Raw genomic sequence first — 17,574 nt, forward strand, 5'->3', positions numbered from 1 at the left:
TGACGTCAGTGAGATCGTCTACCCGCATCTCGAAAAGGGAGGGCTCTGGGTGGCTGGAGCCTGGATGTTCCCAGGTATGCCTTTGACTCTTCGGTTGTTGGTGAGCTGCAGCTTCCCCCCACATTAATCCGCCATGGGGAGCTCTAACAAAGACTGGCCAGAGATGACAACCATAGAGATGACCAAGGCAGGTACTGAGCTGGTGATGTCACTGCAGTTCCCCTTATGATATCATCACACTCTTTCGAACCTCTTTCACAGGCGTTGATTCACATTAAACCAGATCCAGCTGAACGCTCCATGGGGTTCTAGGCAAGGTATCAACAAATTAAAAATTGTGATAAATAAACAAAATGGTGGTCCACTGGACCCAATATTAACCAAGATAGGTGTAACAGCCACCCCCTCTATGTTCCCAATTTCTTAACAGATATTTTTCTCAATACATCCCTAAAAATGCACTATATACACACACACAGTATGTGAGTATAGAATGTATATGAGGATTGTTATTCTTACTGTACTGTTTGGTCTCATCTTAGATTCAGGAAAACATGCATGTTTCTATTCTCTATAACCTCTACTATTCCTGCTGGAAGGCTGTTCCGCCTATCCACCACCACGTCACTAACGATCCACCCTAGTAACACACGGCACATACATTAATCCCCCATGAAACCAAGTAGCGTTGTAAAAAGACCTCAGGTTTTGGTATCTGATGAAATATGGAAATCTTTATTTCACCCATCAGAGGACTTCATTTTCTTTCTATTCCTGACACACTACAAAAATTATTAATAATGTAGATGATTTTCTTAAAAGGTAAAACAATTGCGTAGCCGTAAAACTGTTATTTTCTGGAAAGAATTACCGGAACCGTCTTCACTGTACAATAATTTTCTTTTGTTAATAGAACAATTCATTCACCGGTTGCACTGAACAGAAATGTTAAAAGTGTGTCTTAAGTTCATTATGAACATAAATACTAGAAATAGTCATCTTGGAAATGTTTAATGACAAGGAAACCGCTTACCAAATGCCACCGCCATCAAGACACAATATATGTGTGTTTAATAAACATTCTTAACAAGGGGGAAAATGTCACATTTAATGTTTATTGCTTTCTTTGTTTGATTTTTTTTCTTGTGTGTTTATCCACACATTTCAGTATTGTTAAAAAAAAACAAAAAAAAAAAAACGGGGGTTTTATTGCAAATTATTTATTTTCTTTACGCTGGTTCTTAAGTGGTTTTTCAAGTGTGAAAAGCATATGGGAAAGGGGTGTTTTATAGATGATAATAAATGTTATTGTTAGAATTCTACAACAAGTAAGACGGGTGTAGATTTTATAACATTGCTTCATTCAGTATCTACCTTTGCTTGTACTCAATTTATTTAATTTAAACTTAAAACAATATTATTCATATTATTATTAATAATAATAATAATAGTAATGTATTTTTAGAGGATTCAAATTATATTAATCATTTAATGAATGATAGAGAGAGAGAATGAATGAATGAATAAATAAACGAATGAATGAATGAATGAGAATGAGAGAATCAAGGAGTTATGCTGAGGTTAGAGAGAGGTTATTCTGAAGCTATGCCATGATGCTCATGTGAAATTGGTATTTCAAAAGTTTTTTAAAAGTAGCATGTTCTAGAATGTAGCATCGAGTTGAATATGGAACACACTGAAACTGATTTTCTATAGCATTAAAAGTTTCTGAAGCAGAATTTTGACCTGCAAAATTTTTATCATCGCTATTAAAACCATCATAACTATCTAGTGGTCCAAACGAGTGCTGCGTACCATTGTTGGTTGTATGAATAAAATATAATGGCATTTTCATAATAGATTTATTTTTTGTAAATCAGTGTAACTGTTTATAAGTATTTGGCGGAACAATTAGAGACCACTTCAGCACTAAACCAAGGTCTGTCAGCGAATACATTAAATGGAATAGAGCGTTGGTTTTAAAGATTTTTTTTGACTGCTGTAGGGAAGGGATATCTGAGGTTATTTGGAAGTACTTAGAAGAGGCAGTATGAAAAGATGATGCGCTGGACTATTTAAAGTGGATTAATCACTTTCCCCAAGTCTTATGTGTTAGTTTTTTTTATAATAAACACTTACATTAAATAAGCCCATATAATGATATTTAAAGATTAAAATAAAAGATTTATATATTATAAGAAATGTGGAAACCTGTCTTAAACTTTTGGTCTCAGGATCAAGATTATTCCACTGCGTTAAGTTATCTCCCCGCTATAGTTAAGTTGCTGATTGTTGTTGATTGGTTCAGGCATCTTTTGTAAGGGTGAGGAAGGGGAAGAATGGAGAGAACTTCAGGTCGGGTGATTGATTAGATAATACTGACCCCGACACCAGGGCCAGATATCGCTTTGGGGCAGATGGAGCTAAAGCCGGGGTATTGTTTGACCAATGGCCGGCTCTGCTCCGATAAAGACTTTTTTTTTTGCCAGGTAAGTTAAGCTTCCATTAACATTAATGGATGTGATAATTTATTACGGCATTGGTAGCATTTGATGCAGTAAATCAGCTACCCCTCCATTTATTTCCATAATATTGTCTGTGTTAAAGCAGTAAATTCAGCCATAGATTTAAATCACCGGACTGTACAATTCATTAAATCCGTTTATGTATGATGTAATATTATATAAAGCATTGGGGCACCTTTAGTTATTTACTTATAGATGCACTGGGCTGTAAATATTACACAGAAGGAGATTCCATATTTTATTTCTTTTCAATTCTTGGTTTCTGTTCTCCCATTCCATCCAACGTCCTTTTCATTTAAATAAACACATAGTCCTCGACGTTAGATAAGACCCAATCGGCCCGTCTAGTCTGTCCAGTGTTTCTGAAATAAAGACACAGACCTCAATCAGTCGTTGGTATCGTCTTAGATTCAGGAGCCATATGCCTGTCCCATGCATGTTTAATACCCTCACTGTATTAACCCCTAGCATATCTGCTGGGAGGCTGTTCCACTTATCTATCACCCTTTCGTGAAAGTAAAACTTCTCTACCTTACATCTTAACCTCTCTGGAGGACACGCACTAGTTGTGCTCCTCAGAGGACATCCTGAAACATGCGCCATTAGGAGTAATAAAAGAACAGCATTCCAAACAAGAGATAGGATCGGTTTTGACGGCAGAAAGACATGTAGGAAGTATCCGTCGTATGGTTTCATTACTTTATACATAAATATGTATATATGGCTTTTTTTTTTTTTTTTGACTTTTGGGAAAATTAACACATTCTTACAAACCAAGACAAACCGTAGATTTTTTAACAACAACAAAACATAATATTGCGAGTTTAATAACGGGATATATTACCAATTTAATTGTTTTCCCTACCTTTTCATTAACGTATTTTATTATAAAAAGGTTAAAGTTATTATTCTAACATGAAAATTATTATTCTTCATTATTATTTTACCTTTTCATGCCCTAGAGAAATAAGCCACCCGGTCCAGCTCACAAATGGTAACTCTTGGATGTTTAGTTTTATATAAAATTTCTGTGATATGGGTAACAGGTTTGCGTTCTTGTTGAGAAAAGTGTGTGCTGCCGGAGCGAAATGGGTGTTTGATATGCGGTTTGCGTGTTATGTCATCTGATGTCATCAGTTAACTTAAAAAGACTAAGAGATGCTTTTTTATCATGAGGACTAATGTTTCTATTTCCCCCCGCAGTGTCCCGATTCCGCGTGCAAACAGGACTTACTGGCCTACCTGCAGCGAATCGCCCTGTACTGCCACCAGCTTAACATCTGCAGCAAGGTGAAAGCAGAAGTCCAGAACCTAGGAGGGGAACTCATCGTATCGGGGGTGAGTTAATACTAACTCCGGCTTTTTATGGAAGGAATGTTTTTAGAATGATCACGTGGAGAGCTGGTTGAATTCCAAAGGGTTTGTTTTACTTTTGGTACTTTGAAGACACCTAGAACCGTGTTGTGAGGACGACCAACAAACAGAACACAGCTGAACACGTAGTTGCTTTAGTTTGTTTTTGTTTTCTGGATTATTGGATGGAAATTTATTGGAAGACTTACCCTAAAAACGCTATGTATTGTTGATAAGTCAACCATCTTGAGACAGGTGGTTTTTTAACTCTCACCAGGTTCCACCACTCCTGATGAAGGGCCAAGGTATTCTAGGCCTAGATATATATTACTCACTGAAATAATAGATTTCTGATTAGGAATTCGTAAAAACAGCCACTTGCAAATGTGTTTACCGTTATCTTTGTATCTCTTACACCTTTTTGGCTGTTTTGACCTTAATTCTAGAATGTCCTGTATACATTAAAATCCCACCAACTACTGGACGTATTTCCATTCATCTCATTTAATTATTATTATTTTAGTAGAACCTTCATAATCCACATCCATATAACATCCATAAAAAAATCTGAAGGTGCTAAATGACCTTTAAAATAATCACAGTCACTCCATTCTCTTGGATGTTCATAGTTGGAGGTTATTTAGACGTATATATAATATAATATAATAATATATACGGTTATATCATATCCAACCCAGAAATTTCTATTGAATGACAATTTTATTCCCATAAGGAAGGCGCATCGAGATTCCTGGTATCACAACATATTGAATAAAGTTGATTAAAGAACATTTATAATTTCCCTTAGAGATCTATATAGTCATGTAATGCGCACCTACATTTAACTTTAATGGTATGCTATATATTTATATGTTATGTATTTTGTCATAAACATAAACTATTAACTATTTGTAGATTATCACTTCCTCTTGTATCACTTGTACATTTCTAAGTGCTCGAGGAGTCATTAAAACCGAAATACTAACAACATGGCGCATTGTTCCCCATCATCTCATCTTGGTCTGTGCTCCCTATACCCTCCAGGCAGTATCTCTGGAGATATTAATGGCCAAGTCAGTCTGCTCTTTGTCATCGCTCTTTGACCACTGCAAATTGTGGCTTCGCACTCGTTCTATCAATGTGTTTATCTTTCATCGCTTTTTTTAACTTGTCTTCTGGCTTCCGCATCTCTTTCTTCCAGAAGGTCTTCACTTTTTCTCCTCCAATCCTTGGGCTTCCTTAATGGTAACCGTAGAGGTTATCATTCCTCCATTCCTGAAATGGTACATCGCAAGCTTCCATTTTTTTTTCCCATAAAACCATAATTCCTTGTACCATTTCAGAAGCCTAAGACCTACTAAACACCATCTCCCGATTCTTGTCTTCCGCGCAGTGGCTCTTGACACTAATCGCTTGCTTCTCAACTTCTAAATGGTCTTCCTTGGCTGTTTCACCTCTACCCATCCACGATGTTCTCCTGTTAACTCTTTAAAACCATATTTTTACATTTTCTCTCTTGCCATTTAGTAATTTTATTTAGCTTTTAGCTTACTTATGTAATATATATATATATATATATCTATATATGTGTATGTGAAGCTATGCTGATATCACTCAATTATATATTAGAAAGTGGTATGTTATAATGAGTTATTCCATTTACCTTCATCTCGGAAAAGTACAATGGTGACATCAACAACTCCTGTACTTGCTTATGGATTTTCATTTGCTGAAATGTGGGGAATGGTAGTCTGTGGTGTCAGCTGAAATCTCCAGGTGACATCCCAATCGTCTACTCATATGAACATATCTAAAATATATTATATTCCCCATCTACGCCCATCTGATATTCCTGCCCGAATGCGGCATAACAACTAGCAACTAAAGTATAACAACTAGGAAGTAAGAAGATATACTAGCGTAAACTAAACAGGACTTTGAATGTACTAATGTGATCTTAAATAGGCTCCTAAAGAAACTCTAATTAGAGTTTGTAGATAGATAGCTATAAATATATTATATATATTATATATTATATATTATATACACACTTGTCAACTTGTCACAATGCTTTGCCTGGAAGCCTCTGGCCAATATACACAATGATCAGTGTGGAAGCCGTTTTCAGCGCCATCTACAGCGTCTTGTTTCATAATTTTTATGCAAGAGTTCGTTGAAGATAAACAGCGTGGCTTCCTATTAGTTCAGCCATCAGTGTGAAAGAGCAAAGACCCAAAGGTTTCTGTTTTCACATTACGGATGCAGGTCTTGCATTCTGCGAGCCCGTAAAGGTTTTATTTAGAGCACAAATGCGTAGATATGTTTTTATAAACGTCTAACGCGGTCACCGGATTCTTCCTCACGCTGGCTATTACCGTCTATAATCTGCGAGAAGCCAGCTACATCACTTTTAAACAGTACAATGATAGCAGGAACATTTGGGCATTTATTAAGTATCTGGCTGTTTTGTTTTAATATTACATTTTCGATGTGACTCAGGTGCCGGCACGGAATGACAGCAGCTGGTAATTGTAACTTTCTCTTACGCTGGACCCAACACGCGCATTTCGGATTTTTGCGATCTTCCAGATTGATCAAAACAAATAAAAAATCTCGACATAAACTGTGATAAACAAAACATGGAGATCTGTCAAATGATGACAAACGCATACATTCTAAAAATGCTTTATTTGAAGAACACAAAATGTTGCGTTAACAGGTTTCTCTGTAATTTCTTTATAGCTCTGTCCCGATTATACTCATCAGATGTTAATCTGTAATACGTTCCAGGACCCGTGTTCTCTTGCTATGAAAATGGATAAACGGCCATATGCTTGGGCTTGTGTATTCAATGTACAATGTAGCAGACATGGAATGATAACCTTGTCCTTTGTTCTGCTGATATTATTGGTGGTTAATCGAGTTTATTTATTTATATATTTTATTTTGGAAAGTATAATCTAAAAATGTAAATAATAATATTTTTTTCATAATCAAAAAATGATTGTGAAAATAAATTAAATTTACTATTAGTGTTAAATATAAGTTTGTATTGTATACAATATTTTATAATAATTTATAGTGTTTAAAGCTACAGTGTAGTGTCTCAATATACTAGAATAATAGGAGCATATACTTGAAATACTACATTTTCTGTACAAAAATATTAGTATCTTATTTTGCTCTTTGCTGCAAGGGGTTCCTTTCTCTGTTCTTATTTAGAAAAAAAAAAGTGGGCATTTTAGGTCAGGTTTTTTAGCTCTTACTCAATTTTCTATGTAATAATAATAATAATAATAATAATAATAATAATATCCAGGAAATGATTCAAAACAACTTCATTATTTATATTTGACTATTACTATATTTTGTTTAAATAATAATAATAATAATAATAATAATAATAGCAAATATTATTATTATTATTATTATTAATATTATTACAAATTATTCTAAGCAATCTCAATATTTCTTTCTGGCAAATATATTTTAGGCAAAGATTTGAGAACTCAAATACCATAAAATAATACATAACATAATAATAATAATGATAATAATAATAATAAAAAATGTAATAGTATTAAATAAGAATATCAGTAATTTCATGTTACCCACTAACTAAAAGTAAGGAGCATTCATTTTATAAGTGCTGAGCACATCGAGCACCGTAATTCTCTAATGTCATTTCTAGCACGATTTCTTTTTTGGCTTTTAATGTCTTTTTAATTACGAACCATACAGTCAGGGAGCTGGTTACGTTGCCCACTCGCTGTTCATCATTAATATGCATCAAGACCTCTGCCATAAGCCAACCTATTTGACTGAAAGCCAGCGCGATGTACAGTTCAGAGAGACTTCTGCTGACGAGAAAGGAGCTGACAGTAACATTTTACTAAAGACGTAAAGATGTTAGTCTCTGACCCATGACAGTTCCTCTTAGCCGTCTTCCTTCCCCGTGGCTGGAATTTCATAGGGGGGAAAAAAAAAGGAGAAATAGAATAAAATGCAATAAAACCTCATTTGTGATGCTTTAACCTCTGGGCACCAAAAATGGAACTCATCGTCCTGATGACTCCAAGTCTACATATTCCTAAATGCCGAAAAAGGTTACTTATTCATTAAGCTTTAAATATTAAATGGACTGGCCTGTCCCTGTCTTACTTATTCAGTTTTTTTAGCACACCGGCGTCGATTTTGAAGGGACCTTGGAGTGTTTTACCGCACGCCAATTAATGAATGCATTTCAATTTTTGAATTAGTTAGAAAAAGAGACTTCTGATTCATTCCGCACCTCCCTGCCTGTGCCTACGATGGCTGCGCGTGCGCTGCAGCGCATGAATGAACAGAAATGTTATTTCTAGTATATATGTATATCACTGAGAAGGTGGTAATGAGAATTATTATGAGACTCATTAACCTATAGGCTATTCTTTAAGCGTTCTTACATTCCAGTAAATGCAGTTTATTCCGCACAGTAGCTGGAACTTCAGCTTCAACCCATAGGAACTAAAATAAGGCTATAAACTACAAGTTAAATAACATTTTCTTCAAATTGTACTTTTGCGTTAAAGTTTTTCTAGTTCTCCAGAGCTGAAAAAAAAAATCATTACTTCTGTGTACCTCTGCAAGGTGCGTTCTCGTTCTCGAGCTATTATGTTCTACGGAATAACATTACTTATTAAGTCTTTTTTTTTTTTTTTTTTTTTTTAGAAGTGGTTGAATCCACTTAGTATGTAGAAGAGAAACGTCAAGAGAACGGAACAGTTTCTGCTAAGATGACAAGTTGTGTTGATAGTGTCCCTTTTAATAACCCGAACAAATATATGGAAAAATAATTTTACACTTCAAAGAACAGATTTCTGTAATGAGTTTCAGCGCTATTAAGCTAATGGAATATGGCAGCGAGTATCATGAAATGCTTAACCAAACTATTTTACATGTAAAATACGACTATACTTAGTCCTTGTAAAACAAAAGTTTTGTAAAAATGGCATAATAGGAATATATATATATACTCTGTCTATCCTCTATTTATATGACTAAATATCCATCTGTCTATCTATATTTTTTCTTTTAAATGTTAAAATATATAAATATAAAAAATTACACACAGCATTTTGAGGGTTAGAGATGATTTCCATGCCTCCCAACTGTCCCGGTTTGTGTGGGACAGTCCTGATATTGCGCCAAGCTCCCGCCTCTAGGAGTCAGAGATGGAGCTCGGGGGGACGGCGGGATTCTAGAGCCCAGTTCCGCGATCTTGATTTCATTCTCCAGTGTCTTTGACGGACCCCCTACCTCCCAAACTCCGCCGCCTGGCATCCCGATTCGGCCGAGGGTGAAGGTTGGGAGGTATGGATTTCTGAGTGGTTTGTAGGCCTTACGGGGAAGCATTATGGATTTCAGCTTCATTAAAATGATCGTAGAGGAAACTATAGAGGACTTTGCCCACTTGGCATAGTGTTAATAGGTTGGTTGGGGAGATCGGTGATCTCCCTTTAAACCGACCCGTTCTTTAGTAGCATTCTAGGGAGCCTCATCCTCCAAATGGAGTGATCGGGGTCCCTGTTTACAGCAGAGGGGCAGTCGCCCCCCCCCTTGGACCTGGCACCCTTGGCCAGACTATGCCATGGCATCTATAGTGCTTATTATAACCTGTGGTCACCATTACATATGTGTATTTAGATATGTGTATTTAGATGTGTGTATTTAGATGTGTGTATTTAGTACTTGGAACTGGATAATGTTAGCCTTTTGGGAAAAGTGGCAGATCGAGGTTCATGCAACGAGGAATGAAGCATCAACGTTAGCAACATTCCTGAACGTTAAAGGCAAAATGAGGATTTAAAGTATTACTTGATATTAATAATACTTTCCAGCATTATTATTATCATTATGTTTAACATTAACAAATATCTTGCATATTCTACATTTCATCATTAATTTGCCATCCCCTTATCTGCCTCATTCATCCTTTACAATCGTTGCTTAGAAGAGTTTTCAAAGAAAAGGTACCATCCATTAAGAGTGGAAAACCTCAGCAATATGTAGACATTCCACCTTATAATATTTCCCCCCCCTGAAGTTTTGTCTTTTGGATGATTCTGGCTACTGTAGTGTGACAGTAGAATAGGTTAATAAACAAAATATAAAAGTGAATATTAAGCACAACATGCGTTTGTTCATAGAATGAAGTTCTAAACTTAACTTGATGGATGCCGCTGTACAAAACCGATCATACATCACGTCACCTAAAGTCACTTTCCCATGAGATTCACCTGGAGTCCCGGTGATCATTATGAGCCAAATATGTTAACTATAGAACATTTCATCCCCATGACTTCAATATGCATTATCCAGGGTTAAGTTGAGTGAGCTTCTGCTGCAAGGAGGGCTGAGCGCTAATGAATACTTAATGAAGACAGTCCTGGAAATCACCTTACTGATTTATCTATGCATTTTATAGGGCTAGCTCGAAGATAAATTTATGGCACCTGCTATCAAATATTATGCTTTCAGCTTTGCTTCTTTATAGAGTTTGATATATTTATATATATATATATATATATATATATATATATATTCATGTAATTTCCCAGATTCTAAGGTTAATAATTCCTCCTATTTCTACATAAAAATCCCCAAATTACTCAGCATAACAACAAGGGATAAGAGATGGAAAACAGTTTGATGCGTTTGGTCTAACAGATGCTTCCTGCAATTATGTTATGTTAGCATAAAACCAGAATACAAAGTATTGTCAAAATTTGATACATAAGACATTTCATATTTTAGCATATAGGAATAGCACAAAAAATATGGAAATTGTTGCATATTATTGAAAATGTGACCTTTTTTTTTTTTTTTAGTAAAACTTGAAACTATAAATATCAAGAAAAGCTATTTTATGTTGAAAATAAATGAATATTTGATTAAAGAAGCGCAGAATGTGCCAAAAAAAAAGAGATTATATATTTGGTGTTTTTTGGTCTATAGCACACAGCAATATAATTAATTATTCCGTGGCAATATAATAATAATAATAATAATAATAATACAATACAATAATAATAATATAATAATAATACAATACAACAACAATATTAATAATAATAATATAATAATAATAATAATTAATACTATTATTATCAGGACTGATATATTCTAAAGAGTTATTATTAAGTTAAAGTCCAATTTAAGATTTAAAGTTTGCAGAATCAAAAGCAAAGTGATGTCTATACGTCATCCTTTAAAGGAACAGTGTCTGGAAACTGCTCCTCTCATATCTATAGGATCACTTTCCTGCCACCGTCCCTTTAAAGGATGACAAATAGCTTTAAGTTGCTTTTGATTCTGCAAATTTTCAATTTTACATTTCTAAAGGGGGAGAGTCTAACAAGTCTGTTACCAAGATAAAGTTTATGAGTAACTATAGTCATTAACCCCTTAAGGACAATGGGCGGTCCCTAAAGCCATTGAAAACAATGCATTTTGAGCCCGTACATGTACGGGCTTTGTCATTAAGGGGTTAAACTCATCTTCTGGCAAATATATACGGTGGAAAATGTATAAAGGGACATATTTCAAATGGGCAAAGAGGCAAACATTGAGTTCACATGGTGGAGTTACAGACGTGGTTAGGGGTCGGTGCGTTACTGAGACTTTTTCATGTAACTTGTGATATATTATAATCTAGGTTATATAGTGTATTTTAACTACACAATTTTATATATAAACCCAATTCTGTGGTTTCTGTGCACATTATTGTGAGTTTTAGGGCTGATACCCTCATACCCAGCAAAAATCTCGAGCTCCTAGAAAAGAGGGACATCAGGGGAGAAAAGGAGGGCAGAGGGATTTGGGTTCCAAACATTTGAAGAGGGGCACTCGGAAAGCCCGTTTCTGGTATATACTGGGACAAAATAGGCAACACAGATGTTAAAACTTATTATAAATAAGCATTTTTTAACTTTAACGTATCGCTGATTTCTTTAAGTATCTCATATAAGAAAATCCTTTCTACCAAATATATTTATGAAATTTAGGTCGTGCTGAAGAAGGCAGAGGCTTAAAATATATATATGTGGCTTTTTCCATAAACATTACTTTAAATGTTTATCGGCTTTATTGCCGGGCGCACTTTCAATATGTTTACTTTACATCGCCCTTAAATCAACGTATTCTCTGGAGCGATAAAACCACGCTGAGGCTTTTACATGCCGGTGGGTGAATTATACGATTATTACTCGCCCCCAACCGAATCAGATAAGTGAAACCCCCAAAATAAGTTGGAGGGGTGTGAATGTTAGAACAGGTTTTGGGGGGAATGACCCCCCCGGCGCTAATAACGCTGACGCGGCAGAAGAGCTTCCGCCATCAGCACCGAGTCTGCCTTCTTTATATATCAGAAATGCTTCAATGGTCTCCTCTGCATTAGAACGTTATTATTTTATTATTTATTGTTTTATATAGCGCCATCAAATTCCGTAGCGCTGTACAATGGGGATACATAGACTGTACACTGGGGGTACAACATAGACATGAGATTATTATTTATTGTTTTATATAGCAGCATCATAATAGATAGATACATATTTTATTTATCTTATCAGGGAATGTATTATTAATAATTAAAACTCACCACATTATTTTGTTTGAACGCTGCATTTTTGCTACGTGCAGCTGAAGAGGTGGCGGCTGTGTCGTCATTGTGGCATCATCCCAGTGATGTCATAAAGGCTGAGCTGGTGACTCAGCAGAGTATGTTAGGCCAGAGCTGCATTTGGATTTCATTCATTGCAGAAGGAAAATGTCTTCACTGAAGATTATTTTAATCTGTGTTCTCGTGGTATCTGAGGTCGGTGCTATGCGCCTCCCTCTTCACTGGCGTAAAGCCCATCCTAAGAAAGCTGAGGAGGAGAAGGCTTTGTCCTCAAAAGCCCAGGAGAAGGACGCCTATAAGCCTAACTTCCAGCTGGACATAGGAAACGTCGCCAAATGGGAAGGCCATCTTAAGAAAGGAGAAGAGGAGGAGGAGGAGGCCGTGTCTTCAAAATCCCATCAACAGCGCGCCTATAAACCTAACCTCCAGCTGGACATCAAGAACATTGCCAAATGGGTGACAATAGGCGCAGCGATACTCCTCATTTGCTGCTGCTTCGGCTGTTGCTTCTTACGGAATCTCTTCCAGAAATACCGGGATAAAATTCCGTTTGAGAAAATTCTGGGAGCCTCCAGCGAGCCTCAGGACGATTCCGACGATGTTGAGGATGGAAGTTCGGAGTGACTCTGTTGGGTTGGGAGGTCGGAGAGATTGATGTCACCGGCGTTTGTCGCTAATAAATAGGTTGCATTTAAAAATTGGAGGAATCTCTCTTTTATTGTCTTGCGCGTATTTTAACACTACTACAAGAATGCCGGCTCTCAAGGCCGCGTCACGCAGACCGTGATTTTTATATAATAATAGGAAATAATATATAATAATGTATATTTCTGTTAAATGCATTATACATATAAATAATGTATCATTTTATTTTTGTTAAAAGTGTTACAGATTAGCATTTTTTTCAGTACAATTTAAAAATGTTTCCATGCTGAAATTTTTGCTCCTTTTTTTTCCCCTACCATAAAAAAATCCCTCCGCGATCTACTCAATAACAATCGGCAACTTAACAATACAGGAAAAGAACCTTAATTGTCATTGAGGTTCAAATAATATTCATACAATAAAGATAAAGAAAAAAGTTGTAGGGTATATATATTTATGTTCTTGCACATGAAACACAGACGGGATGTCGATCTTATCACAGTTTAATAACCAATAAAATATTACATATGTTATATGCGGCAGAAGAGCTTCCGCCATCAGCACCGAGTCTTCATTCTTTATATATCAGAAAAGCTTCGATGGTCTCCTCTGCTTTAGAACATCATTATGTTATTATTTATTGTTTTATATAGCGCCATCAAATTCCGTAGCGCTGTACAATGGGGATACATAGACTGTACACTGGGGGTACAACATAGACACGAGATTATTATTTATTGTTTTCTATAGCGCCATCATAATAGATAGATACATATTTTATTTATCTTATCAGGGAATGTATTATTAATAATTTAAACCCACCACATTATTTTGTTTGAACGCTGCATTTTTGCTACGTGCAGCTGAAGAGGTGGCAGCTGTGTCGTCATTGTGGCATCATCCCAGTGATGTCATAAAGGCTGAGCTGGTGACTCAGCAGAGTATGTTAGGCCAGAGCTGCATTTGGATTTCATTCATTGCAGAAGGAAAATGTCTTCACTGAAGATTATTTTAATCTGTGTTCTCGTGGTATCAGAGGTTGGTGCTATGCGCCTCCCTCTTCACTGGCGTGAAGCCCATCCTAAGAAAGCCGAGGAGGAGAAGGCTTTGTCATCAAAAGCCCAGGAGAAGGACGCCTATAAGCCTAACTTCCAGCTGGACATAGGAAACGTCGCCAAATGGGAAGGCCGTCTTAAGAAAGGAGAAGAGGAGGAGGAGGGGGAGGCCGTGTCTTCAAAATCCTATCAACAGCGCGCCTATAAACCTAATCTCCAGCTGGACATCAAGAACATTGCCAAATGGGTGACAATAGGCGCAGCGATACTCCTCGTTTGCTGCTGCTTCGGCTGTTGCTTCTTACGGAATCTCTTCCAGAAATACCGGGATAAAATTCCGTTTGAGAAAATTCTGGGAGCCTCCAGCGAGCCTCAGGACGATTCCGACGATGTTGAGGATGGAAGTTCAGAGTGACTCTGTTGGGTTGGGAGGTCGGAGAGATTGATGTCACCGGCGTTTGTCGCTAATAAATAGGTTGCATTTAAAAAATTGGAGGAATCTGTCTTTTATTGTCTTGTGCGTATTTTAACACTGCTACAAGAATGCCGGCTCTCAAGGCCGTGTCACGCAGACCGTGATTTTTGTATAATAATAGGAAATAATATATAATAATGTATATTTCTGTTAAATGCATTAAACATATATATAATGTATCATTTTATTTTTGTTAAAAGTGTTACAGATTAGCATTTTTTTCAGTACAATTAAAAAATGTTTCCATTCTGAAATGTTTGCTCCTTTTTTTCCCCTACCATAAGAAAATCCCTCCGCGATCTACTCAGTAAAAATCGGCAACTTAACAATAGGGGAAAAGAACCTTAATTGCCATTGAGGTTCAAATAATATTCATACAATAAAGATAAAGAAAAAGTTGTAAGGTATATATATTTATGTTCTTGCACATGAAACACGTACGGGATGTCGATCATATCACAGTTTAATAACCAATAAAATATTACATATGTTATATGCGGCAGAAGAGCTTCCGCCATCAGCACCGAGTCTTCATTCTTTATATATCAGAAAAGCTTCGATGGTCTCCTCTGCATTAGAACATTATTATTTTATTATTTATTGTTTTATATAGCGCCATCAAATTCCGTAGCGCTGTACAATGGGGATATATAGACTGTACACTGGGGGTACAACATAGACACGAGATTACTATTTATTGTTTTATATAGCAGCATCATAATAGATAGATACATATTTTATTTATCTTATCAGGGAATGTATTATTAATAATTTAAACCCACCACATTATTTTGTTTGAACGCTGCATTTTTGCTACGTGCAGCTGAAGAGGTGGCAGCTGTGTTGTCATTGTGGCATCATCCCAGTGATGTCATAAAGGCTGAGCTGGTGACTCAGCAGAGTATGTTAGGCCAGAGCTGCATTTGGATTTCATTCATTGCAGAAGGAAAATGTCTTCACTGAAGATTATTTTAATCTGTGTTCTCGTGGTATCTGAGGTCGGTGCTATGCGCCTCCCTCTTCACTGGCGTAAAGCCCATCCTAAGAAAGCTGAGGAGGAGAAGGCTTTGTCATCAAAAGCCCAGGAGAAGGACGCCTATAAGCCTAACTTCCAGCTGGACATAGGAAACGTCGCCAAATGGGAAGGCCATCTTAAGAAAGGAGAGGAGGAGGAGGAGGAGGAGGCCGTGCCATCAAAATCCCGTCAACAGCGCGCCTATAAGCCTAATCTCCAGCTGGACATCAAGAACATCGCCAAATGGGTGACAATAGGCGCAGCGATACTCCTCGTTTGCTGCTGCTTCGGCTGTTGCTTCTTACGGAATCTCTTCCAGAAATACCGGGATAAAATTCCGTTTGAGAAAATTCTGGGAGCCTCCAGCGAGCCCCAGGACGATCCCGACGATGCTGAGGATGGAAGTTCAGAGTGACTCTGTTGGGTTGGGAGGTCGGAGAGATTGATGTCACCGGCGTTTGTCGCTAATAAATAGGTTGCATTTAAAAAATTGGAGGAATCTCTCTTTTATTGTCTTGCGCGTATTTGAACACTACTACAAGAATGCCGGCTCTCAAGGCCGTGTCACGCAGACCGTGATTTTTGTATAATAATAGGAAATAATATATAATAATGTATATTTCTGTTAAATGCATTAAACATATATATAATGTATCATTTTATTTTTGTTAAAAGTGTTACAGATTAGCATTTTTTTCAGTACAATTTAAAAATGTTTCCATGCTGAAATTTTTGCTCCTTTTTTTCCTACCATAAGAAAATCCCTCCGCGATCTACTCAGTAACAATCGGCAATTTAACAATACGGGAAAAGAACCTTAATTGTCATTGAGGTTCAAATAATATTCATACAATAAAGATAAAGAAAAAGTTGTAGGGTGTATATATTTATCTTTTTGCACATGAAACACATACGTGATGTCGATCATGTCACAGTTTAATAACCAATAAAATATTACATATGTTATTTGCCCATAAATGGAATGTATTGCCATTCAAAGGTTTGATAACTTTACGAATCAATGTGATTTTGACAGTCAGTACAGGCTTATATTTCTAGCTCACGCTGGCAGTATAACTGATGAATACATAGAGCTTGATACCCTCATACCCAGCAAACATTCTGAGCTCCTAGAACAGAGGAACATCAGGCTAGAGCCCTGCGCGGGACTGCTTTTTTAATCCCGCTCCTGCTGATTTTTTGCCCAATCCCACTTCCTTACCTGAACTGCAGATTTCCCGCGCAGTCCCACAAGGCTGCCCTCGAGTTGCTCCCTCACAGCGTCTCTTCTCTTGCTCCGCCCAGAAACACAGCGGAGTCACGGGAAGTGACGTAACATCACGTGACTCCGCTTTGTTCCTGGGCGGAGCAAGAGAGGAGACATTGTAAGGGAGCAGCGAGAAGGCAGCCTTGCGGGACTGCGCAGGATTACCGGGACCCACAGGTACAGTGCCTGACCGCCCGCTCCCGCCCGCAGCCCCAGCAAGGCCGCCCGTGCCCGCAAGATTTTTGCAGTCCTCTACATCAGGGGTAGAAAGAGTCTGTTGCTCCCCCCCCCCAGGGCTCTGAGTTAAGTGTTTTCAACCTCTGTACAGGGGGAGTGGTAGTTTGTCATGTTCTCTCTCCCCACCTAGGAGCACCATAGGGCTAGCCCCGCCCCTGCACATTGCTAGCCCCGCCCCTCCACATTGCTAGTCCCCTTGTGCATTTCTAGTCCCGCCCCTTCATCACAGCCTCAGACTCTTTCCTAAGAGACAGGAGACGGGGAGCTCCAGGCTTCCAACCCTTAGAATTTCCCAGTCTTGGAAAGACGGACAGAAGAATTTGGAACCCGATGAGGGATT

General features: G+C 37.4%; 1 protein-coding gene across 2 annotated transcripts in view; it reads left to right on the top strand.

The window, feature by feature from the left end:
- Positions 1-17,574, top strand: part of CTNNA2 (catenin alpha 2) — a 609,640-nt gene that overhangs the window by 560,297 nt on the left and 31,769 nt on the right. For both annotated transcript variants that reach the window (XM_053458129.1, XM_053458130.1), the window contains exon 17: positions 3,729-3,863. In XM_053458129.1, the coding sequence (XP_053314104.1) occupies positions 3,729-3,863 (135 nt within the window). The remainder of the gene's footprint in view (positions 1-3,728; positions 3,864-17,574) is intronic.

This window comes from Spea bombifrons, chromosome 1 (genome assembly GCF_027358695.1).
Source record: "Spea bombifrons isolate aSpeBom1 chromosome 1, aSpeBom1.2.pri, whole genome shotgun sequence".
Classification (NCBI taxonomy): Eukaryota; Metazoa; Chordata; class Amphibia; order Anura; family Pelobatidae; genus Spea; species Spea bombifrons.